This window comes from Paramacrobiotus metropolitanus, unplaced genomic scaffold (genome assembly GCF_019649055.1).
Source record: "Paramacrobiotus metropolitanus isolate TYO unplaced genomic scaffold, Prichtersi_v1.0 Parri_scaffold0000006, whole genome shotgun sequence".
NCBI classification, from domain to species: Eukaryota; Metazoa; Tardigrada; class Eutardigrada; order Parachela; family Macrobiotidae; genus Paramacrobiotus; species Paramacrobiotus metropolitanus.
Window position 1 is genome coordinate 129,142 of NW_026570226.1, and position 23,775 is coordinate 152,916.

The following is a 23,775-nucleotide window of genomic DNA, read 5'->3' on the forward strand; positions in this document are numbered from 1 at the left end:
TTATTTTAAAACTGATGAAATATTTTTCCGGTTTTTGCATCAGAATCTTCTTGAAGTTATTCAATAATGCGTCGCACATTCTGACTTGCAATTGACAGGAAACACCACAAGCATTGTTTACAAGTAATCGACCGTACCGACATCAAATAAGAAGATTCTAACAAACCGGCAAAGATCTATTTCAGTTTTTAAAACTACGGTGTGTTGGACATCCATCAACCCCAACACAGAAATAAAATTCTCACTTTTGCAGTGCCTTTAGTCTCTTATATAAAATTGCCGCAAGCCAAACTGTGCATCGTTTCAATCAAAAGTAAAGTGCAACTCATACTCAATCGATCCATTTACGAAATTACTTACGATTATTACAAACCAGCGGCTCATCATACAGTAATACAAGCTATGCAGGATCTGTTCAGGATTTCTTCCGTGCACCTTCGTTAGCTAACTTGTCGGCGTGTTTCTGTTCGTCAGCATCCGCACCAGCGAGATTCTGCATAATATAAATCAGAATTATCATTTTCCAGCCATTATACTCTATGCAAAACATAAAATTAGTGGTACTAGGGCAATGGTTACCCATGATATTTGCAGTCCTTCCGCGGCTTTCGCTAACTCTTGATAATCTTCCTTATTTGCCACGTCTGTTCCAGCATTTGTTTTCCATCCGTTCGATTTCCATTTGCTTACCCAAGAAGACATACCTGAGAAGAAAATGCAATGGTACAAAACTACAAAGTACGATCGTCGTCAGCTAATAACCAACGAAGAAATGAAGTACGTATTTAGTTTACTTTTTTGCTTCGGACAACAATATAATTAATAATACGTACGATTACGAAAATAATAATAATACGTACGATTACGAAAAACAATCGTCAATACTTGCTTTGATCCAGCGCTTACTTTGTATCAAGTTGGAGTTGTCGTTGTTAATAGTGACATCGCTTTTCCCAAGCTTTTTTATCTGATTCACAACACGAATAGCTGCATGAATTAGCGCACGATTCAAAGTAATTTTTCCGGAAATAGCAAGAGGTTCCGATAAATTGTTGGGTGAATCCTTGCCCCAGTAGATGCCCACCCCGGCGACCGGCTGTTTACCCAAATTGAAGGAACATCCGTCAACGTATACCTGCTCTCCACCTGCCGGCACAGAACTTCAGCAATCGATTTTCAACGAGCGATTTCATATGTGCCACTACAAAACGCACAAACGCAGCTCTGCATTACCTGCACCCTTGGATGTGGCTTGGTTACTGGTCTTTGCTTTTTTTGACGGGACCGATTCATCCTCAGAATCATCCGACTCCTGATCGGATTCAGATTCCTCCGATTCACTGGCGCTGTCCTCACGTTTTGATTTGGAAGCTGCTCCTCTTTTTCCGGTTGCTGCCTTCGTCGAAGCAGTTTTTCCCGGATTAGTTCCGGACACAAAACTTTCAGCTTCCTCCCGGGTGTCAAATTTTTTGAACTGTGCACCGTGGAATCCAATAGTCTGTTGCTGACAATCGTTCCTGCGAAACACGGCTATATGAAAAACCCATAAACTGCATAAAGCATGCTGGGAACACGACAGATAGGTATGTAGGAGAAGATCAAGAGAATGCAGAATGCTCGCATGATGATTTACTCTACTTCTGTGTTCATATTCTCACAATCAAAGGAAGATTCAATAGATTTATGAGCCTAAAAAACAACTCTATGCAGGCTATGACTAATGAACATATGCCTCAATACTGCTTTTACAGTACGCAATACTACACATACCGACACAAAATAAACGATTCACAAAAAAATCTCCATATTTTTCACATAATATTATTATAATATCACTTCCGAACTCCACACTGCAGTACAATATCGGCAGCGCGTTCAACTCTACGTTTCACAACCTAATGCCAAGCCTAAGTCAGCTTAAAAAGCACTCACCACTTCTCATAAACTCCTGGTTTCTTCCCTTTCTTCACAGCGTAAAAAGGCATCTGCAAAACACTTACATAAATAAACTATGGTAGAAGTACAAACAGGTAAATAAGCTTGCAGGAACTGTGTACTTGTACAGAAATTATATGCAGGATGAGTCCCGATTTCCTTGTTACTGCCGGGTGGCTTATCCAGTATTTCGTAATCTCTTTTAGCTGTTACTAGTAACTTATAACTTACAATAGCAAAAGACTGTCCAAAATTCCCAATAAGTCTGCCTAATATCCAGACATACCTTGTTAAGATTTATTCACAGTCCTGCAACTCCAGATGAACGACGCTCCAGCTCCAAGAGGATGCTTCAATATCTCAGTACGGGCAACCGCTAGTTACAGCTGACGACTAGGCTTTGAGTGCGTTTAAATTAGCACAAATAAAGGAAAATGTGACAGGCCACAAGATCACAGGAGCAGAAAACTAGTATGCATACTCATTCAAGATTACAGTTTTGAAAAAGTAACAGTGTACTGTACATCCATCTTTAGCGAGCTCAAGCAGAAGCCACAAGCAGGAAATGAGGCATTCCTCGTGCACCAAACATGCCAAAGGCATACAAATGCCGGCTGTCACAAAACCGCTTCATGAGCCGCCGAAACAGTTGCGGCTGGTATAACGGTTGCCACAAATTCACAATCCATATTTATAACACGTACGAGTATAGGGTGCAACACAAGGAAAACTAAAAAACTGAAAGCACGTCGAAATTAAATGAGACAGTTTTTAAATTCTTTATGCCTTTAAACTTTTTTGTTTAAAGTACCACACTGGAGGCGGCGGTTACGCTACACATTTAAAGGAGTGGTTTCATTGTTCGTTATGCTTACCATGGTTAGTGGCAGTGCTTACACTTTACACACTTTTACAGAGCGTACGCGTAGCGGCGATGTATGTATGGGAGACCTCAGACCAAATTTGCCAAATTAAAAACTGAAAACATTTCTAAAAAGGTGGTTTTTATGGTTTTAAGTTGAGAGTCTTGAGACTGTTATTAATTTGTCAAATTTGATATCCTAGGATATACGGGAAAATTCTCCATTGGCGCGCCTGGCTAAATCTGGCTAACAGCCGCACAAAGGCCTTCAGGAAAGAACTTCAAAGAAGATCACGAAAGTCGGACATGTCGAATGATTTCGGAAATGTGTCCCAAGGAACATCGTGTATTCCCGAATTGTTTGTCGAAGAACTGCTGCGAACAGGTAATAGTAAATAGTAACTTCAGTTTTTCTCCTTTCTTTTGTGGCTCTTACGCGATTTAAACGTTTTGTTAACATAGAGTGTGTAGGTGTAAAAATAAGGAGGTAACGTAAGTATTCGTATCGTTTCGGTTTGCGTTTAATTACTGTTTATATAATTGTATGCAATATTCTTGCTTTAAATCGCTACAATGATAACATCCGAAATTTTTACAGCATCACGAAATACTGAAGCAAAATTGTCAGTGGCATCTGTTCAGAAAGCCAGCGTGAGGATCCTCGACCTATTCGTCCAGCTGGCTGCAGAGCCTCATTCTAAGGATAAGCTTTCTGAATTACTTGAAAACACGTCTGGAAGAGGTGATGTAGTGCTCTCTGCGGTGGCTAAAGATGCTGCGGAACGACTGCGCTATCTGCAGAAAACTTGTCAGGAAATCTTTCGAGAGCCAAATCTGTCCACTGAAAATATCTGCAGTTTTTTGGAAGAAAAGAAGGAGACCATAACGAAAAAAGAAGTGTGTTACGAAAATTTTCTTCCTTTTGCAAGCGTGCTCAACTGAACTGAGCAGCTGATATTGACCTATCCTTCGTAAATAAATTTTGCTGTATTCTTAGGCCCATCTCGCTGAAGTTATTACGAAGCATGATCAAATGGTGCAGGGAAATATTTATTTAGTGCAGTCCACAGCAAAGTCACTGGCTGAAACCGCAGGGAAAAATCAGCTGGACCAGGCCAGAGATTCCGGTGATGAAGCATTTTCTGCAACACTTGAAATGTGCCAAAAGTTGGAAACGTCGCAGCTCCAACGTGCCAAATGGACTTTGATGGAGAAATTCTATACCCCCGAGAAAATCACAGAGTTACGCTTGGTTTACGAGGAATTGATGAGAATGAAAACGGATCTGGAGGGCGATATTGATGCCACCTTAGCGAAAAAAGAGGAATATGAATCTCTTGGAGCGGAGTTTCGGCAGTTGGCTGTTCGCTATGGTAAAATTTTGCGGGACATCGAAGTGAAAGAAAGAATGCTTTCTCAAACTCTTTCACCCTAACTGAGCGGTACGAGTACGAGCAGCACAAAGTGCAAGGAAATACGTTGCCTACACCGAATTCTCCTTTTAGAATTTCTACTATTTCAGAATTTCGTGACAATTTTTGCTTACTATTTTCTGTTTTCGGCTATGGTAAAAAGTTAAACGGAGTTCTGTAGCTTGCAGTTGTATACTTCATGTGAATTTTTTGAAGTAATAAAATTTGGAGCCTTATTAATTTTGACAGTAAATGCACGAAAGAATAGGTTTAATTTCCTCGAAGTCTCAAATCTGCCGAATGCGTACCTAATCTGTCATCATCCGTTCAGCAGTCTCACAGATCCACAACAGTACCCTATCCAAAAAACGTGGAAAACACACAAAAATAACCCCACACGATTGTGTGATAAGTAGGAGTGTGATAAGTCAGCTGAAGTCAGCTGATGATAAGTAGTGTGATAAGTCAGCTGAACAGCGAAGGAATTTCTACCAGATTCGTAAGTGTTTTTGTTCCCCCACGTGGAGACAAGCGCACTGCGACGTTTGCGCGGATTGGAATATTCAAAGACGATGCTGATAAAATCCTACGACCTGAACTTTGGCCCTCCAACGTTTTCGTGCGAGAATGGGTGTACTGATTGATCTTGTTGACTATTGTGATATCCTTCGTTTTATGTTACATACTGAAATAACTTTGTTTACTGTGCATTGTGATTACGATAGCTGGAAGAATTTTTGAAAGGGGCTGTCATTTTTTGTGGCAGCTGATCTTGAACGTTTGTCTGCAACCTCGTGCAGGCGTTTACCTGATTGTTGTAGACGTTAAGCTGATTAAACAAACAAACAAACAAACAAAGGACTAATAAAAGGTCTCAGAGAAGTACTGGTATTTCGTATTGAAGGAATTACAATACACTAATACAGTAACATAATAATTATTATTACATTTAAAATTAAAACATGTCTGACACTGACCACCACATGGTGGGTGTTACGTTAGGCTTCTGTTTTGAACTTTTACCTATGTACTTATTCGAAGACTGGAAAGTTGAATTGTTAATTGTGATCATGATGTGTTATAAAGCAGTTTAAATTTACGATTAATAATCGATTTTAGTACTTGCTTTTCAAAATCGTACCTTTGAAATTCTGCTGAAGAGCGGGATTCCTTTTAGGGTCTGCTGACTTATGGTGTAGAAAGCTTTCGTGGGCATCACACTAGGTTTTCCAGCCGCTGTGTCACTCCCTTGAAGTCCACGATGAACAGATTCGGCAGCCGCGGTCGTGGACGAGGCGATTTTCGCCGCTTTGACAATGCAGGACCAGGTCGTGGAGGGCAACGTTTTAGTAAGTGATGACTTGATATTTGTCACGGAATTCGAATAAAAGGATTATTTGGTAATAGATCAATACGGGAACCGTCGCATGAGCGGTGGGGGCTCCGATCACGAGCAGGAAGAAGCGGAGCGCGAAACGGGAACCAATGATATCGAAAAAAGGCTAGAATCTCTTATTACTCGCCTCGGGGAGAAGGTTTGTTCTCCATGCTTGATATAATCCTTAAGAATACAATCTATGGAATGCAATCTATGTTAAATCTCTGGCGTTTTAGAGTAGTGCTTCGCTGGAGAACAACATCAGAAACCTGGCCAAGGTTCTCAGCTCGGATATCGCCAATTACAAAGACACCATTCTGAATATTCTCCTGAAATGGTAATTCTTCCTGTTTTATATTCTTATCACGCATCAGTTCAAGTAGTTTGATGGTTGCAGCGCGACGTCTATGCCGGAGAAGATTACGATCTACACGTGCTTAGCGGGAGTTCTGAATGTGGACAATTATTCATTTGGCGGAGAGTTTGTTGAGGGTTTGGCTCGACGTTTCCAGGCCGCGCTTCAAGAACCAGATTTCAGCCAGGCCGAGCTAATAGTGAGGGATTCTATAGTAAAGCTATGATCCAAATTAAAATATTTTGTCTGTGTCCGCAGCTCCGGGGAATTGCGGACTGCGCCAACTGCAATTTGATCAGCCTGTCAAGTCTGGTGAATTCTCTGGAATCATTGCTGGAAGTCACATTTGAAAAAAATATCCCACAGGTGAGTGTGCTGTTAAGTTACAGCACTTTTCAGTGTTCCACTGAGATAGTTGTACAGTATATTCACTATATTGCTAGTTGTATAGTTCGGATTTTGCAGTTAGCCATTTTGAACAGAAAGTCTCTGGTACTGTAGTGCTTTAATGATATGAAGTAGTTATGAAAATATGGATCCGATTTTGTTATTTACTGGTATAATTGAGTGAATTTTGACAGTTCATGAATTTAGAAAGAAAGTAATCGCTTAGAATAACTCAATTGTAAAAGCGAAAGTTTAAGTATCATATTTATTTGTGTGTAATCCAGGCACGTTCCGACTGGTATACTTATGCCGTCCTTTCCTGTCTGCCATGGATCGGTGAAAAACTGAATTTCAGCCGGCCTGATGATCTCAAGAAGCTGCTGGATGATGTTGTGGCTTATACATCCCGCAGAAAACTTTTGCATGTTAATGCCCTCCGCATCATCCGATCTGATGATCCCTTGCCACAAGAAGATGTACATTCTTTGCACTGTTGTTTATCCTGATGCTTTGCAGTGTATTATAGAACAGTGTTATTTGCATTTCAGTATATCGATTCCCTCTGGAATCAGGTCGACGATTTGAAGAATCGGCAGTGGCGCGAGAAACACATCAACCGGCCTTACGCCACCTTGCAAGCTATTGTTACCCGTGGCCAGGCACATAATCTGCCCAAGTTGAGTCCGGCGGCTCATGAAGAAGACAGTGTATATCCATTGCCGCAAGTGGTATTTCGGTTGTTCGATTACACCGACTGCCCAGAGGGAAGTGCGCTGCCACCTATGAACTCCATTGAGCGGTTCTTGATCGAAGACGACTTGAAAAGGATTATTGTCCAACATTACGAAGATCGGCGGCAGTGCGCGACACTGTTACTGAACTACCCGACGACGCAAGTGAATGTACCGGTCGATTATGTGGTAACGGAAGTAATGTTGGGGCAACTGATGCAGCTGCCCAAATCTCCCCATAAGGATATCATGTATGGAGCTACGATTTTGGAACTGTGTAAAGTGCGACAGGATGTCATGCTGCAGACCCTAGCTTTGGCCGTCTCGTTGCTGTATGAGAGGATCGAAAATCTGAACATTAGCTGCCTGCACCGGTACAACGTGAAAAAATTGAAATGTGTTTTGAAAATTGTTTGGCTTATTATTGATTATGATTGTTTTGTTTGTGGGACAGTTTGGCGTCATGGTTTGCGTACCATTTGAGTAACTATGATTACCGCTGGACATGGGATGACTGGAGCGATTGTTTGAGTGTTGACAAGGATCATCCCAAGGCGAAGTTTGTCTCCGAAGTATTCCAGAATTGCATTCGGTAATTTGCGAAGGTTTGAACTTTTATGATTTGTTTTATCTTGGTATGGCGTTGTAGATTGTCGTATTACGAAAGAATTGCGGAGACAGCACCTCAGCGCTTCAGAATTTTCCTACCGGAAACACCATATCTGGAAAGAAAGTTTGATGTGGAAAATCCAGGTACTTGAAAAATTGCGTTTAGTGAATTTGTAAGTGTAGGTGCACGACATGCCTTACACTTCCTTGTCAAACCTTCCAGAACTTTTCCTCCTGCTCGTAAAGCGATGAATGTGCTGATATGCATTGAGTTGCAGCTATTTAATACTACGAGTATGTTGGTCTTTACGTGCAGCAGAAGAAAGCTTCCAATTCTCAAAACAGAATCTCAGCATAACCGATATCGGTTTGACTGTTTTTTGAAGAGAGTGTTGCCGGGTGCCAACAGGCTATCGAGGTTCACCAGGAAATGGTTGGCAAAAAAGACCCCATACGAATTTCTGAAATTATACGGAGCGTACCAAAGCCCGAGGATGCCGATGGTACGTACTGTAAACTGCCGCTGATCAACGTGAAATGTGATCAGATTTATTTGACTTGGATAATTTAATACCTAATATTTATAATTCGCGTTACTTCAGATTCCGAATTTAATCCTTTACAAATCGATGTGTTCGTGCACGTGGTACTGGGCCTTTCAGCAAAAACCTTTACTCATCTCTTCGCTGCACTGACCAAGTGAGTTTGGTTTACAAATATTATAATAAATCGGAATACCGTTTCAGGACTGTAGGTTCAATTTACTTCACGATTTTGGCATTAAGAAACCTAATTTATAGAACTTAATACGTTGCCCTGGTGTTGCTAATGGGCTGCTGGAATCATTCTTTAAATTACTTACCCGATAAGTTCATAATTAGCGACGGTCAGTTTGCATCCAGATTTCTTATTGTAGGTTTGCTCCTATCATTCGCGATCTTCTCAGCAGCGAACAGGAGCAGCTTTACTTCCTTCAGAACATTTTCGAACTCTTTCAAAACCGAGAATACACTCTGATTACGTTGGTCGATCGTCTGCTTCGAATGCAATTAATCGAACCGGCTGGTGTGGTTAACTGGATCTTTTCTCCACGCATGAAAGCGCATTTCAGCCGGTACATGTGGTTCGGCGCCTATTCTATTTCCGACTGCTTTGTGGAAACTGCAGAATTACCTCGTACATTTTGAGTACGATGATATCTGTTTATGTTTGGTAGTTACTTTCTCTGGGAAATCCTTCAACAGACCATTCATCGGGTGTCCGCGCTGGTTGATCGCTGCCGTACGGAGCTGGCAGAAGCGAAAAATCGTGCAGAGGAGCCAGTAGAGGGCGAAGGAGAAAATAAAAATGAAGAAATGTTGGAGACGCTGGAAGAAGCCTATGACCGGAGCCTTAGTCAACAAAAAAGCATGTTTTTGGTCATTTTTCAGGTAAGCACGCTCTAAAAATTATAATATCGGAAATAGTTTGTCCATTTTGAGCGATTGACATTGGGTTCCGCCCTTCGGATGTTGTTACTGATGGCTGCATATTTAATATTCAGAGATTCGTCATGGCGTTTACGGATTTTCTGGAGCAGCAGGGAAACAAGGCTAAAATTACTGAATCGCTGTGGTGGAAAACAGCTATCGGGAACATGCAGTTTATTCTGATGACGGTAAATAATGGATTTTATTTTTTTGTAAAATTGAGTTTTTGTCTTGAATGTAGGTTTTATTTCAGAATTATCAGCTGATTCGACCGTACAACACTACACTGGAAAAGTTGGTTTTCACGAAAGAAATTGATAAGGCAATCCTGCATGCGTATAACGAATACGCTGCCATGCTGAATTGAGAATATTGCCTGCTGTGATTGTTTTGTTATACGGACGGTACTTTTTTGTTTTTATTTCTACCTGTGTACTAAATAGTAAATATGCAAGATTCTGGGGGAATACTTATTGTTTGCCACTTGGCTGTTGCGCAGAGTTCATTTCTGTACGGAAGATTTTGGTTAAAAACGACAACTGTTTGCTTTATGCGATGGAAAGTCTATTAGAGCTGCTTCTGTTTCGTTGTTACAGTACGGAGCAGGGACCCGTATTCATTAAAAGTATGATCACAGACGGAGTAATTTTCGCACACATTAAACGCTTTTGAATTTTCAGTAATAATTTAGTACGGTAAGACTGCTGTTGCACACTTATTACAATTCGCCTCACCAAGCGACGCTAGACCTCTCTGTGGGGATTACGAGCAAAATTGTTCTTCTGGCGAAGAACTAGAAATCCGAAACGCGGCCTTTACGCTCCCAGTCACCGTAGCGTGTAGGTTCGGGGCCTTTTGGTCCGCCACGTTCGCCAGTGTGCGGATTAACACCGTCTGGCCATGCCTGCAGAGGCTCTTTCTCGGCGTCAGGATGCACATACTGATCAAATTCATCCAGTTTTCCCGCAGGTGTAGTCCCGGGTTTTCTAGCTTGCGCAGGACTGGATAGCCTCACCGTAGCTTCCTGATTTTTGCATGCCAGCATTCCAGCCGAACTGTGTAAGGCATGGTGGGAAGAAGAGAGGAATGATGCGTGCGTGCAGTCGCGAAAAACAGAACCATGCAAACCCTAAAAATCATCAGTCTGTCAGATTAATGACAGGGAATGCTTAATGGCCACTAACCGAGAAATTTCAAACGTCCAACAGAGAAAACAGGAGAACTTCAGGTTTAGTGCTGTGACTTACCGTGTCACGAATCGCTCCAGAAACATGAACAAAGAAAGGCAGGCTCCTCATGATTCGGATAACCATGCTAACGGATAGGGACGACGCACGTCCTGCTGAAATGCTATTTGGATTCAAATAATTATGAAATACCTTCCAAGATCTAGAGTAGGATGCGTAATGTTCTTTCTGTTGTCTGCTATAGAAATCTGTAGATGTACTCAGAAATAATAGCATTTCCTCAATAAAATAACAAGAACCACTTCTGATAATTTTTTGTGATCAGGTTATTTTTGTGGCTCGTTTAGAGTACTGTAATAATAAAATTCAAGTTTAAATTTTAATGGAGTTCCAGTTATGGAGTTAATTCAAGTTCAAGTTTCCGTTTATTTGAAGTGTAAAAAAATGGGACAAGTGCCGCACCTGCCACCTCTCTGGGGTGGGGATACGATTTCGCGGCAAGTTTTTCTCACGCTTCACTCTCCACTTCCAGTCCCCAGTGGCTACCAGCCCTAGAGTAGCTGCCCTACTGCAACCTGTAAGACTTGGTCACTACCGATGGGTACCTCTCAAATTTCATCAGTAATACTAATTTCTGGAAATGCACCAATGAAGGTGGTATGCAATATGCATATTTTCGGCTAACTTTTCCATTTCAAAATGTAAAGCATTTTCAGGTACGTGTCCGTGACGGCGTCCAAACGCCCATAACTGTCTGCAACAATGACTACGGCGTCACTACGCTCATATGCATAGAAATAGGGAATATACAGTGTAATATGCCCTATTTCAATTTTCAAGTATGAAATTAATTTACGCCATTTCAAAGCAATCCCCATAAGCAGAAACGAAAATAATCGAAATTTCAATTTCTACACAATCTGAAGAATATTTACGAGCAACAAATTCAGAATTGTCATCAATTAATAAAACTTAAGACACGTTAATATACTTAACAATCCCTAAGACGATTTTGTTACTGATTAGGTAATGTCGGTTTAGTGTAGATGGTGCAGGAGTGTGGTGCATGCCACATTGATCCTTGCTGTGTTGAAGCCATCACCAGCGTTCACTGCAAGCACCACAACACCAAACAGTCGCAAGGCGTAGGTCGCGTTGGAAACTAACCATAAGAGGACAAAGTCCCTTTGCAAATGCCGCACGTCATCATGTTTATACAAATCATTTTATGCTGTCGACATCAGTTCGAGTTGCTTCGATTAAACTAAGACGAAGCAAGAGGAGTAATCGCATCATAAGCAATCACAACCATGCTACACTCAGATCATTGTCGATTATAATTGCTTAAAACCACCGGCCAAAGCCGACATTTAATCAACTGCATTAACTTTTAATGAGTCAATTTTTCTTAGATTAGAGTAATGTGTATCATCTGTATGCACAAGATGTCCAATAGCGTTGTCACACGTTATCTAAATTTGACAATGTGTGTACCAAATGCAATAAGCATTGTTATCGGGGTTACATTTGGAAGGAAGATCGGACTCCGAATCGCATTCGATCGAACGGCCGCAATATTCGTCAATTCATTCCTACCCGCGAGATTAGGCGAGTACTATGGCCTGGTTTAACAGCCAGTGCCTGCTGCATAGTACTTCTGTGATTTCCGCCCCCCTCATCGGTATGCACACGTTCCCGGCTGCGTTTCCCTGTTTTTCCTTTATAATAGACATACTCATTAAATAATTCGGTGTGAGTGTGTTGTGATTTTTTTCTTATCGATTTGGAAATATCTTTTTCGGGTGAGTGTGTATCGTGTTTCGTCCATTTTGCTTTCCACTATGCATGACATAATGGTGGACAGTACAGCGACCACAAATCCAGCCCCCATGGCGGGTGCTGCGCACTCACGTAATTCCCAGCACATGCCGACACGTGCACCGCATAATACTCGCTACAACAACCCGCCGCTGACGCGTTACAACAACAGCAACAACCCAACCCCGGCGATTCACCGAAGCCAAGAGGATGTCGATGGTGTGCTGTCTAAATTGAAGAATGACACCGGATGCACCGTTGAGTATGAACCGAATTTGCGTCGTGTACTTTTTCCCATGGAAGCGGCCACAGGCGATTCTTTGCGCAAAATGTCACAGCGCGGCTGTGAAGTCTTTCTCGGGCGCCTGCCACAAGATCTCCTGGAAGACGAGATCTTTGCCTTCTGCAAAGAGTCCGGCCGGATCCGGGAGGTACGGCTGATGTTATTACCGAATGGCATTGGTAACCACATGGACGGCGCGCTGAACCGGGGATTTGCGTTTGTGGTGTTCACTCGGCCGGAGGAGGCTAAGCGAGCCATCCAGACGTTAGATCGCAAGGAAATCCGACCCGGTCATAAGATTGGTGTTCGGCGAAGCGTTGACAATTGTCGACTGTTTATGGGTGGACTGCCACGGGATAAAACGAAGGAGGAGTTTGAGGCAGAGATTCGAACTATACCGACAATATGTACCAGTACCTTGCAAAGGGTGATTATGTATCCGTCCGTGCAGGACAAGACCAAAAATCGCGGATTCGCCTTTGTGGAGTTCGCTTCTCATCGTGATGCAGGTCCGTAGTATACAAAAAATCTTTGTCTAGTTAATTTTGTTTGTAACCCTATTCAGCGAAAATTTATTAAATAACGAAACCACAATGCGTTGCGTACGTATACACTGCTATACACGCGATTATAAGCGCGCTAAGTACGGTGCATTAACGGCCTGATATTGAGTAAAAGAACATGTAACAGTTAACTACATGTACAGTATCTTCTTCTTTTATACGGAAAACTGAAGACTAACGACGACGATATTTGTAGTAACGCTTGTACATGCGCAACTGCAGTAATGTTAGTTTACAAAACAATTTATGCAGTGACCCTTGTTGTTTGGTATTACCGAACAATTGAGCCGAAAAAAATTCATTTTGTTATTAAACTCGATCACTGCAGCTATTGTCCGGAGGCAGCTAATGCGGGATAGGGTGGCATTGTGGGGCAAGGATATTTGCGTCGATTGGGCTCAGCCGGAGGCGGAAGTGGACCAAGATGTGATGGATAAGGTGCGTAAGCAAAATTAGTCAGAGATTCGATAGTAACCGCAAGCTCGCGAGCTGAGTTTGTACACTCTGAGTTTTGATGTAGACGTTGTGTAGTCTAGGTTGAATTATGTATTGTATATAAACACTAATTTGCAATTTACCTATAATAATATTTCAGTACGTTTGCAACGAGCAAGTTGTGCTTGGGTTGTGTGAAAGCTCGTTGTATGAGCAAGTTGCGCACCTAACGCAAGTATGACACAACGTTATACACAAAACCTAATAAGCTTGATTTTTGCAAACAGGTGAACAGTGGGTACATATGTTTTTGGTTCATATATTTTGGTAATTAAAATTAGGTGAAATTTATTTAATCTGGTTTCTAGATATTGACGCTATCGTGCAAATAGTTTGGCTATCGGTTGTAAGTCGTGCAACACGGGTTCACTTCGATAATGGTCTGATAGCTTGCAACACAATAAGAGCAGACATTTACAAAATGTACGAGAAGGCTGCAAGCAAAATTTCTTTATATTATTATGTACCTATTGTCGACCTAAGTAGCCGATAATCTGTTCCTGACAGATTATCGGCTCCGAAGAAATTATCTGTCAAAATGTCAGTTTACCTTTCTTTTGCAACGTAATCTTTGAACTCGACTATTGCAAATTATTTTGAGGCCGTATTGCACCACAAATCAGAAGAAATTACATAGAAAGGGGATATTTACCGCATCTGGGATTACTATATTATGGATGTCTGGCCCCTGATACAGCCTCGGAACATTTTGTTATCTAAAAATGTTTACGAGCACATATAAAAAAATTTTTGACAGACCGAGACGTCTCCTGTATGTATTGGCACCATAATAAGGTTTTGTACTGCAGCATGCATTACTATTTACGTGGATTTGAATGTTGTTACTCACGTGTTCTCATTGTTACACAGGTTCGCATAGTTTATGTGCGAAACCTTCAAGTGAATACCTCAGAAGAAACTCTGTATGAGATTTTTTCTGGTGTCGCTCGGAATGGCAACATTGAAAAAGTCAAAAAGCTCAAAGATTTTGCCTTCGTGCACTACCAGGATCGCAAAGATGCAGAAGCCGCAGTTTCGGAACTGAACGGTAACCTACGTACACTTTCGTACAGCGCTGGGGATCTATTGCTACACAATTATTATGCATATACAGTACATTTATTTTTTAACGTTTTCCTGATTCAAAATTGCCAATCAAAATAAAAATGCTCCTGTTGCTTTTGGTCGTATGTCTGGTTTTGGAGCTGCTGTTGGTAAGTGACTTTGTCATGTTTGCGAATCACAACTCTGCTCCGTTTTCAAATTGCGTTTTCAAATAATATAAATATGATTGTAATGATTGCAGCTATTTAATGTTTGCAATTTGTATCATATCAAGTGGTGTTATCAGCGCTGCTTATATCTGTTCATAAAACATTGGTCTCTTCTCCATGAAAGGTCTTGATGTCGACGGTTCGCCCATAGAGGTGACCTTAGCTAAACCACCGTCCACCAAACTCAAGTCACAGCAACCAGACCAGACAGCACATCCCGATCTGCGTCGCCGTGTAATGTGGGATATTCCACCGAATCAACAATGGAATCATAACCCAATATACCGTCCTGTCGGATACAACAGTGGAGGATATTTTCCGGTGGATTTGGCCCAGATGCATTATTTCAATATGGCAAATAACCAGCAGTACGTTCGTACTTCTCTGTTGAGGTTTTGTATGGTTTCTTACGCGTTTAATAAAATTATAAACAAATCATTCAACTAGCACTCGTAGCTACGATAATGCATTTTTTTAAAAGTGTGTGTTTGCGAGCAAATGGATGAGTTTCCACAAACAGGCATAGATTTGAGGCCATGTGCTGGAATTAGTCCCCTTAAAAAAGGTCAAATAATACTGAGAATTTCCGGTCGGTAATCAGCTCTTTCAGTTTGTCAGAGAAAACATGTTTTTTGTCTTGGTCGTTGCTGTTCTAGTTTTCTTTAAGTAATCAGAATACTGAATACCTTTTTGTAGTTCATTCAGTTAGGCACGTTACTACATTTGTGACATTCTGCTTATATAAAAGTCTGGAATGGTGATGCATGTTGATGAGGCAGAAGAAACTTCACGTTGATTGACCATCTACAACTTCATTTTCCTTCGAATAGAACAATGCCGGTTTTTGGACGTGGTCCCCTACCACAGCAGCGCCATTACCGCAATGCAGCTGGAACTCGTAAACGATTTGCTGTTCCCAATGGAATGCATACCCCTGTAAGCACTTTCAATAAATCTTCAACATTCTGTTAACAATCGTATGGGACACTATACACTGCGTGGACAATCTCTCGATTGTGTAGCGGCAGGTACGGGATAAGACACAGGAATACTGGGATTTAAAATAATTTCGGATTTGTGTATATAAAAGGAATAATAATAGTAGGGGAAAGAATTTTGTGAGTGTATGAAGGACATGAGAGGTTGTGGGTGTTTCTTTACTACAGTTGAGACCTTGAAAATTGCGCGTTTAGTCTGTAACTTTCCATAGATTTACACAGTCATTTTGGTGGTGGTAATTTGTGTAGTAGTAATTTGTGTAGTTAAGAAAGTTGATTGCTTAATGGAGCGAACTATTATGTTTTGCACTGATAGTCTTGGATGTGTAGTAACAGGTGGCTTGTATATGGTATGTAGGCTGGGACGTACTTTAAAAGGTTGTTCGAGAGAATGTTTGGTATAATTGGTTTGTTGACTGGATTTTTTGAGTTCGGTGGGTATATTAGAAGTTGAGGAACGTTGTGTTTGAGTTATTATGGACTTGACGAAGTATATGCAGTGAGGAGAATGTTTTTCTTGTTGGTTATTTTCTGGTGGCCGGTTTAGATTTTCGGAAGCGTACTGATTCAGGTTGTTGTGTTTTGTTTGGCTTTGGTCTTTTTAGGTTGAGTATAGTTTAGTAAGTTTGCTTTCATAGATAGTTTCTTTTAAGTATTGTTTTTTTTAATAAAATAATGGAAACTGGTTGTGGTCGCAAGAAATACATGCGAGAGCATGTGCGTGATCATAGAGAAAAAACCGCAAAACGGAAACTGATGGTAATTGTAGCAAGGAAGATAATGAAGTGGTGATGATGTTAGACACTGAAAATGTGAAGTTAAAAAACAAAAATGTAAACTTAACAGGGTCAGCAAAACACAACAATTCAGGACAAAATCGTAAAGTAATGCTTAAGAAAAGACCCGGACAACCATTACGTATTACGATACTCCGCAAATGTCGCTTAGCACGTTCCCTTTACAAAAATTGTCCAATAATTGTCCAAAAATTCTCCAATAATTTTTTCCAAACATACCAGAAAACGCACCACCTTTAGTATTCCGATTACATTTTTGTTTTTCAACTTTTACATTCTCATATCTAACATCATCACCACTTCCCACATTATCCTCCCTGCTACAATTACCATCAGTTTCGATTTTGCATTTCTTTCTATAATCACGCATATACTGACGCATGTATTTCTTACAATCACAACCACCATCCATTATTTTATTAAAAAAAGAATTCTTAAACGAAAATAATGTATGAAAGAAAACTTGCTAAACCATACTCAACCTAAAAAGACTTACCAAAGCCAAACAAAAGACAGCAACCTGAACCAGTAAGTATCTACAAATCCACACCCGCCACCAAAAAATAACCAACAAGAAAAACATTTTGCTCACTCCATATACTTCGTTCACTCCATAATAACTCAAACACAAGATTCCTCAACTTCTTATATATCCACCGAACTCAAAAAGTCCAGTCAACAAACCAATCAAACTATACATTTTCTCGAACAACCTTTAATGTACCTACTAACCTACTTCCCATATACAAACCACATGTTCCTACACATCAAAGACCATCAGAGCAAAACATAATAGTCTGCTCCATTAAGCAATCGACTTTCTCGAAATTTCTTGAATTTTCCACAATAATCCATCACTATCTACAACCCGCAACACACTCCACTTCCTGTAACACTTTATTAAACACTCAAATACGGACAACCAGAAAGTCGAATATATTTATACCATACTACAGTAAAAATCCCTTTATCTTCACCCAAATTCAATGTAGACCCTTTCTTCGCTACACTGGATTAGTACACCCTTTCTTCATTATCACATTTCGTCAAACATATCACCTTTAATATAATTTACTATATTATTAAATTCTCTGTTCAGCACTTTATATTCCTACCCCTTATAATCTCCACATACAATATGCTCTTGCAATGTACTGCTACATTATGTAGGAGTACATTGCAATATGCTCCTACATATGTAGGTGCACATTGCAGTGTGCTCCTACATATGTAGGAGCACATTCCAGGAGCATATTGGATTACGTTTGTTTGGGTACTACAATTCCGTTTTTCTCCTCCAAGAACCGATGAAACCGATGCAATGTGCTCCTGCATAATGTACAGCACATTGCAAGGTGCTCCTACATACTTAATGTAGGAGCACATAATGTAACCTAAAAAAGATGCCGAGCCAACAACGCCATCTACAAGTTTCACGCATCGTTACTCGACTCATGTCACATGACTGTTAGGCCCCACCGCTTCCTTCAACCGGCCGGACCCTTCCGTACTCTACGGGCGCCAAAAATTACTTTTGTTTACACACGGATATCGAAGACCAAAAACCGAAACTACAGTTTCATATATGCTACGACTGATTCTAGTCGTATACCGCATATAAGAACCTGTCACGGTTCAATGAACCTACCGCAAAAACTTAATAGCTGATTGCCAACCCCGCAGTTACAAACTTTCACAAGCTTTACTTCGGTCGTAATTCATTTAGTATCATCGGGTACTGTATTCAAATAAAGATTATCTTAAATTAGCGGCATACAGTTCATATGAGATCTGATCAAATTTTGGACATTTTTGCAGTTTTAAACGAGTTTTTTTTTGCCATCTGTGTCTGTACTCTAGCTCTTTTGATAATAAAATTAGTGCGTGAAGTAGAAACGCCAAAACTAGTATGAGTACAAAACACGAGTACTAGTACTAATACGAGTACGGTTTAAATTGCAAAAATTATTTACCATGCGCCATCAGAGAGCGAAAGAAACATGCGTATTTATTCAGTTTCACATGTACTGTCTGCGTATAAACAGTTTACTTTAAAGTTTTAAAAGTTGATTAATGCTGGCTGGTGAGCACATTATCTCTCCAGCAATCCTAACTCATACGGACTTATTTTTACCTTCGCTAAACGTGCTTATGTAAGTACACAAAATAACTGCATAAAGATTGGGATGTAGTTTTCTTCCTGGAAAACCACGAAAGAATATAAATTCGTTGTTTCGTGTACAGGAGTATCGAGAGAGTGGAGAAGTGAGTCCTTTAGGAATGAATTACACGAATGGAATGGGAGAAGCCTATGCACAATTTCCATTGCCGGTATGCATTCATTTGCAGCGCTCTAATAAGCTTTTTATTCTGTTAAAAAACCACGCATACATCATAGTTTCCACATCGAGGAGAGAAAGTGCATAAGTAGTTTTCATAATTTAATATTAGTTGTATTAGTCGGGAGAAACATACAGCAGAAGCAGCAGCAGCAATACAGCAATACAGCAGCAGATTACAGAATCTCCTCAGTTATGAACTAGCTGCAGATAATCTACAGGGTTTGTTGGAAAGGTCACCATTCAATGGTGGACTGTGAACTAACTTTGGATTAAGCAGTTTTACAACAAACATAAACAAAAAATCTAGCAATAAATAAAAATTAAAGGAAAGAAAAGTACGTTCAATGCAGGGATTCAGAGGAAATGATTCATGCATGACGAACGAGGTTGAAAAGGATTTAAATTTTTTTACGTAGGATGCGGTACCCGGTTATCCACACTACTACCCTCAGCACGTTCTGTTTGCCCCGCAAATTAATCCTGCGCATCCTCAGCCATCTGGAATGTTCCACTCTCCGCACAGTCCTCAACACCCCAACATCAATGAGATGGTCTCGCAGTTGTGCGTGCAGATGCCCTGTATGACAATTACCAACGGAATGCCTCACTCTGGTCCAACCGGTGACGTCCAAGCGCAAGGGGGACCTACCGAATTCAACAATTTCCACCAGGCATAGTGTGTGGCAGTAGGAGAGCAAAGTGCCGATGACCAATACAACTGTGATGCTTTTTTAAAAAGTTCCATCAGAATACTGTACTCACCGCGAAGCCATGCGCAGCTAGGTTTTCTTGGTTTCAAATCAACTGCTAATACTGACGCGCATTCGCTTGGTGCGAGTCACGTGTTATAAGTCATGCTAATTTATGTGGTCAATGGCGGATGTTGTTCTAAATATTTTTTATTTATTTATGCAAAATTTACGAAATGCGAAATGTTATCCATGTGCACTACGAAGTCATCCTTATAAATATGGTTCAAAATAAAGCAGTTAGCAAATAACTTTTTTACGTTTTTAATACGTTTGACATTATCTCGTGTAAATTATTTCCTGTAACGCAGTAAGTTTACAGTTTTCGCGTTTACAGTAACTGATCATGATTGGATGTTCATATACCTAACGTAGGCCGCAACATATAATAATACTGTACTAGTACATGCAACAGGCACCGTCGACGAATATTATATTTGCAGTAAGTATCCGATTTGTATGAAGATACTTAAAGGACAATTAATGGGAGTGTTTTGTGTTATTTGCCCAAAGATTTTATCAAGTACGTAGTCGTTACAAGGGACAACAGCTAAAAAATGGCAGTAATTACCCTCCGGGAAAGAGTTCGATATAATAAAAATGAAAGTGCGGTTTATTCGCCCAGAAGCGTCAATCGAAGAAGACGCACACTCAAAAATCAGAATTTAGCAGTCCACAGTGCACACTGCATTGCATTAATTGCTATGGCGTATTTGCGCACAGTTGTGAAAGGCTTGTGCTGATTGTCAGTAGCGAAATTTACGGGTCTTCCTGATTTGTTTGTCCGTAATCCGCGAAAATGTATCAACAAGGTGCACAGACTCGGAATTTCATTAACACCAAACTCCTAAAGCATTATGGAAAACTGCAACCTCTTTCGGCCACGCAGTTTATAGAAATTTGGAATCACTATGACAAAGATGGCAAGTGGTTAAAATCGAAATCGTTAATATCGGCGCTACACTATTTCTTCACTTTTTTGTGCTGTGCTGCTGGTACCTTATAGCAGCAGGGCTATTTTTCATCTTTGAAACACTTGTGAGTTTTTTTTCAGGCAACAATTATTTGGAAAACCAGGAGATTGACTCTTTCTTGTACGACTTCCTAAACTCAGCGCTGAGCAAAACAAAAGTAAATATGTGATACTGCCGGTATCGGTTTTGCAGCATATAATAATTTCCAGCTTGATCTGAACTAATGATGGTGTATTGCATCTTTTGGGTAATCTTCCTCCTGATAACAGGCCAAGTTGACACAAATGGAAGCAAAAGAGCTCAAAGCGGAATTTCTCAAGGAGTTCGATCAAAACAAAGATGGGAAGATCTCTGTTACGGAAGTGAGCCACTTGTACTGAGAAGTATTTTTGGTTGTACTGAGAAATATTTTTTGGTTATACGATGTCCCAAATTTTAGCAGACGTCAAGAGTGTTGTGACCTTTGACAATTTTTTCAAATTTCAAACTGTTGCAAGCAATGCAGCTCCCTAAAAACTAAAATTCACTGCATAACTATAACCTTTTAATTGCTACTTGTATAAATATAAAAACTGACGATAAGGATTAAGCGACAGTTTTTAAGATAAAAATTCACTTCTGTGTATTTTCAGCTATCGTATATACTTCCAGCTAGACAGCGGTTCTACCTTCTATACAGGCTCGGCAATCAGCATGAAAACAATTCACATGGTGCAAAAGATTACATGGAGGTACATTACAAATTTACAACAGTATTTCTCAAACCATACTGGCTTCGAAAACAGTGGAACGCGGAGTGGCAAATTATGTATTTTTATATTACAGACGTGGAAAAAGTATGACAAAGATTTAAGTGGATTCATCGAGAAGGATGAGCTCAAGGTACTTACATAAACGTACTGTGATTGTGGAATGGCCAATTACTTTGTAATATAACAGAGCTTTCACGGTACTCATTAGACAATAACTATACACCTTATCACTTTTAGTCCTTTCTTGGTGATTTGCTGGCAAAAGTCAATCCGGATGGAGCTGCAAATGAAAAAAAGCTGGAGCGATACACACGAGAAATTGCATGTCCACTTTTTTATCACCGCAAAACAAAGATGCAAAATGTATTCCTTTTGTAGATGGAAATCTTTGACATTAATAAGGATGGCAAACTTGAATTATCGGAATTAGTCCAGTAAGTTTATTGTAGCAAACAAGCATAATTAGAAATGTTACTTCTAAACATCATAAAATTTTAATTAATTATTTTGCAGTCTGCTGCCAAAAGAAGAAAACTTCGTGCAAATTGTCCTCGATAAGGTATGAACATTTTGGAGGTCTGTGTGTGACTGGCCTGTTCACAGTAAAGGCTATTTTAATTTTTAATAAATAATATTAAAAGGGTTTGGCCTGAAGACACTTGCGCCATATTCAGCGATAAACCGTTGACCGTTAAATAAATAAATTATTATACTGTTAAAGTTAATTATACTATAATACCAGAACAGTTAATTATTACTCATAGTCTCGTACTCGGTTTAGTCTATCCCACACAATAAAATAATACAATTATATCTCATTACCGATTACGTACATGTACAGATATACTTACATTATTTGCTGCGGTTATATTAGTGTGCTCTTTCCTTTAGGCACTAACCCTGGATAGACTGTATGGAAACGATGTGAAATTGCTAATAGAACATTATGACAAGGTTTGTATAGAATCATCTCTTAATTTCGGCGGTATTTAAGGGACTCTAGATCTTCTGATGAGTTTTCGTCGTCAAGTCTTACATATACATGGACCATTGCACAGGATAACAGCGGTACACTGGAAGCCGAAGAGCTGGATAACTTGTTACGTGATGTCTTAGTGGCATCACAAACGCCGGGTAAAACCATTTCGGCTGGTGATGTCCAAGAGCTGAAGGCTTCCTTGATGAAGGCGTGCGATTTGGACGCCAATGGACGACTCAATGCCAAAGAGCTGTCCGTTTTGCTCTTGGCCATTGCTAATTCACAGCGAAGCGGTGAAGGATACGTTAAATCCGATCTTTAGTAAGGTACGTGATGGAATATTTTTCCAATTTTTTCAGGTTATGATTTTGATCGAGATTTTCGCGAATCTAACAATGAGGGATCACGTAATAACGATTCCGCTGGTCTAAACTACGTAGAACGACAGAATGAACCCATTACCCAAAATACCGGAAACGGCAGTTCGGCAAACACATCAGCGGACGAATTTACTACCCGCGTGCGTCTGGTACGAAAAGATATGTTTATATTATCGGGCCCGACTGGAAAATGCAAAGAAGATGACGAAAAAAATTAAATCTTTGTCCTGCTGTCAGAGTGTCAGTAATTTTTGTCTTCCTTGAAGTTGGTTTAGGTATTTCCGTTATTCGTGTTTAGTGACATCTTTGTCTACACCTCATTGTTAAAACACCGTTCCATAAGACATTTAAGTCATCATCGCCTCTGATTGTTCAACTACCGATGTTCAAGAAAAAAATCTCGCTTGAAACACTGAACAGTAAATATATGCTGTAATTATGTTCTTCCTACTGTGTGTAGTCTTGCCATTTGACGGAATACTTATGTACGATACGCAACTAACTCTGTCCCGGCCGTGTTTTGGTTGTAAAAGTGTGTACCTAGTACCAACTTAATCTCTACTCCATAAAGCATAGATGGTGCACCGTGAATAAACAATTTGCGCTTACTTTGTGATTGATTAATATGGTCAATCTGTATTGTTCAATTTGAGGGCACGCATCTACATTTAATACTACCCAGTACTCAATACGCTTGTTTATTCACTTCTACAGGCTGTTTGATCGTGCATGCATGTATATATGTCGATTATTCTTTATCACCTCGTTGAAGCAACAATCATGAAAAATTGCATTAAAAATTAACTTTAGTAGAGAATATTTTGTTTTTTATATTTTGCGAGTGATACATTTTTTCGACAAAGGTTACTGTATCAAAGTTGCGTATTTAATGTTCGCAGTGACATGCAGCGGCCGTTACTTTAACTGTACGATCCCTGCGGCATTAAAGCACTCCCATAACGACTTTCAAGATTTCAGCAGTCGGGCAGCAGATTTTCGCATACCTGTACTCGTAGTAGAGTAGTATTTGTAGTAGTATGTAATGT

At 40.1% G+C, this 23,775-nt stretch overlaps 6 protein-coding genes across 14 annotated transcripts; 4 read left to right on the forward strand and 2 right to left on the reverse strand.

The window, feature by feature from the left end:
• Positions 1–104: 104 nt before the first annotated feature.
• Positions 105–4,889, reverse strand: LOC129581825 (ribonuclease H1-like). 4 transcript variants are annotated; one of them, XM_055473086.1, is made up of 7 exons: positions 4,518–4,889; positions 2,222–2,673; positions 1,933–1,985; positions 1,234–1,517; positions 907–1,146; positions 580–704; positions 105–493 (listed from the first exon to the last, which is right to left on the reverse strand). In XM_055473086.1, exons 3-7 carry the CDS (start codon positions 1,983–1,985, stop codon positions 416–418), a joined length of 780 nt encoding a protein of 259 aa, XP_055329061.1. In that variant the 5' UTR covers positions 2,222–2,673; positions 4,518–4,889; the 3' UTR covers positions 105–415. The 4 variants fall into 4 exon arrangements, with proteins under 4 accessions (XP_055329061.1, XP_055329060.1, XP_055329059.1 ...); XM_055473085.1 differs by having other exon boundaries at positions 2,222–3,169; XM_055473084.1 differs by having other exon boundaries at positions 2,222–3,172.
• On the forward strand, positions 1,472–4,445 carry LOC129581824 (uncharacterized). 3 transcript variants are annotated; one of them, XM_055473081.1, is made up of 4 exons: positions 1,472–1,583; positions 3,001–3,182; positions 3,396–3,694; positions 3,795–4,445. In XM_055473081.1, exons 2-4 carry the CDS (start codon positions 3,104–3,106, stop codon positions 4,230–4,232), a joined length of 816 nt encoding a protein of 271 aa, XP_055329056.1. In that variant the 5' UTR covers positions 1,472–1,583; positions 3,001–3,103; the 3' UTR covers positions 4,233–4,445. The 3 variants fall into 3 exon arrangements, with proteins under 3 accessions (XP_055329056.1, XP_055329055.1, XP_055329054.1); XM_055473080.1 differs by lacking the exon at positions 1,472–1,583 and adding an exon at positions 2,828–2,933; XM_055473079.1 differs by lacking the exon at positions 1,472–1,583 and having other exon boundaries at positions 2,892–3,182.
• A 365-nt stretch (positions 4,890–5,254) lies between the features above and the next one.
• Positions 5,255–9,774, forward strand: LOC129581821 (nuclear cap-binding protein subunit 1-like). Of its 2 annotated transcripts, XM_055473076.1 has the most exons (15): positions 5,255–5,558; positions 5,617–5,744; positions 5,824–5,924; positions 5,985–6,141; positions 6,201–6,308; positions 6,614–6,805; positions 6,878–7,434; positions 7,515–7,652; positions 7,710–7,813; positions 8,056–8,172; positions 8,272–8,368; positions 8,586–8,783; positions 8,886–9,099; positions 9,213–9,326; positions 9,392–9,774. In XM_055473076.1, exons 1-15 carry the CDS (start codon positions 5,471–5,473, stop codon positions 9,503–9,505), a joined length of 2,427 nt encoding a protein of 808 aa, XP_055329051.1. In that variant the 5' UTR covers positions 5,255–5,470; the 3' UTR covers positions 9,506–9,774. The 2 variants fall into 2 exon arrangements, with proteins under 2 accessions (XP_055329051.1, XP_055329052.1); XM_055473077.1 differs by lacking the exon at positions 5,255–5,558 and having other exon boundaries at positions 5,625–5,744; positions 5,829–5,924.
• LOC129581826 (uncharacterized) lies at positions 9,601–11,675 on the reverse strand. 2 transcript variants are annotated; one of them, XM_055473088.1, is made up of 3 exons: positions 11,493–11,675; positions 10,386–10,480; positions 9,601–10,267 (listed from the first exon to the last, which is right to left on the reverse strand). In XM_055473088.1, exons 1-3 carry the CDS (start codon positions 11,548–11,550, stop codon positions 9,932–9,934), a joined length of 489 nt encoding a protein of 162 aa, XP_055329063.1. In that variant the 5' UTR covers positions 11,551–11,675; the 3' UTR covers positions 9,601–9,931. The 2 variants fall into 2 exon arrangements, with proteins under 2 accessions (XP_055329063.1, XP_055329062.1); XM_055473087.1 differs by lacking the exon at positions 11,493–11,675 and having other exon boundaries at positions 10,386–10,997.
• Positions 11,676–11,734: 59 nt separating this feature from the next.
• On the forward strand, positions 11,735–19,895 carry LOC129581823 (RNA-binding protein 47-like). Its single transcript, XM_055473078.1, has 7 exons — positions 11,735–12,935; positions 13,318–13,427; positions 14,355–14,532; positions 14,883–15,126; positions 15,589–15,694; positions 18,798–18,884; positions 19,312–19,895. Exons 1-7 carry the CDS (start codon positions 12,167–12,169, stop codon positions 19,570–19,572), a joined length of 1,755 nt encoding a protein of 584 aa, XP_055329053.1. The 5' UTR covers positions 11,735–12,166; the 3' UTR covers positions 19,573–19,895.
• A 391-nt stretch (positions 19,896–20,286) lies between these two features.
• On the forward strand, positions 20,287–23,265 carry LOC129581676 (calbindin-32-like). Of its 2 annotated transcripts, none has more exons than XM_055472885.1 (11): positions 20,287–20,567; positions 20,699–20,775; positions 20,888–20,980; positions 21,251–21,349; positions 21,444–21,500; positions 21,608–21,691; positions 21,749–21,804; positions 21,884–21,929; positions 22,262–22,324; positions 22,429–22,642; positions 22,709–23,265. In XM_055472885.1, exons 1-11 carry the CDS (start codon positions 20,444–20,446, stop codon positions 22,945–22,947), a joined length of 1,152 nt encoding a protein of 383 aa, XP_055328860.1. In that variant the 5' UTR covers positions 20,287–20,443; the 3' UTR covers positions 22,948–23,265. The 2 variants fall into 2 exon arrangements, with proteins under 2 accessions (XP_055328860.1, XP_055328861.1); XM_055472886.1 differs by having other exon boundaries at positions 22,429–22,675; positions 22,790–22,928.
• Positions 23,266–23,775: the final 510 nt, after the last annotated feature.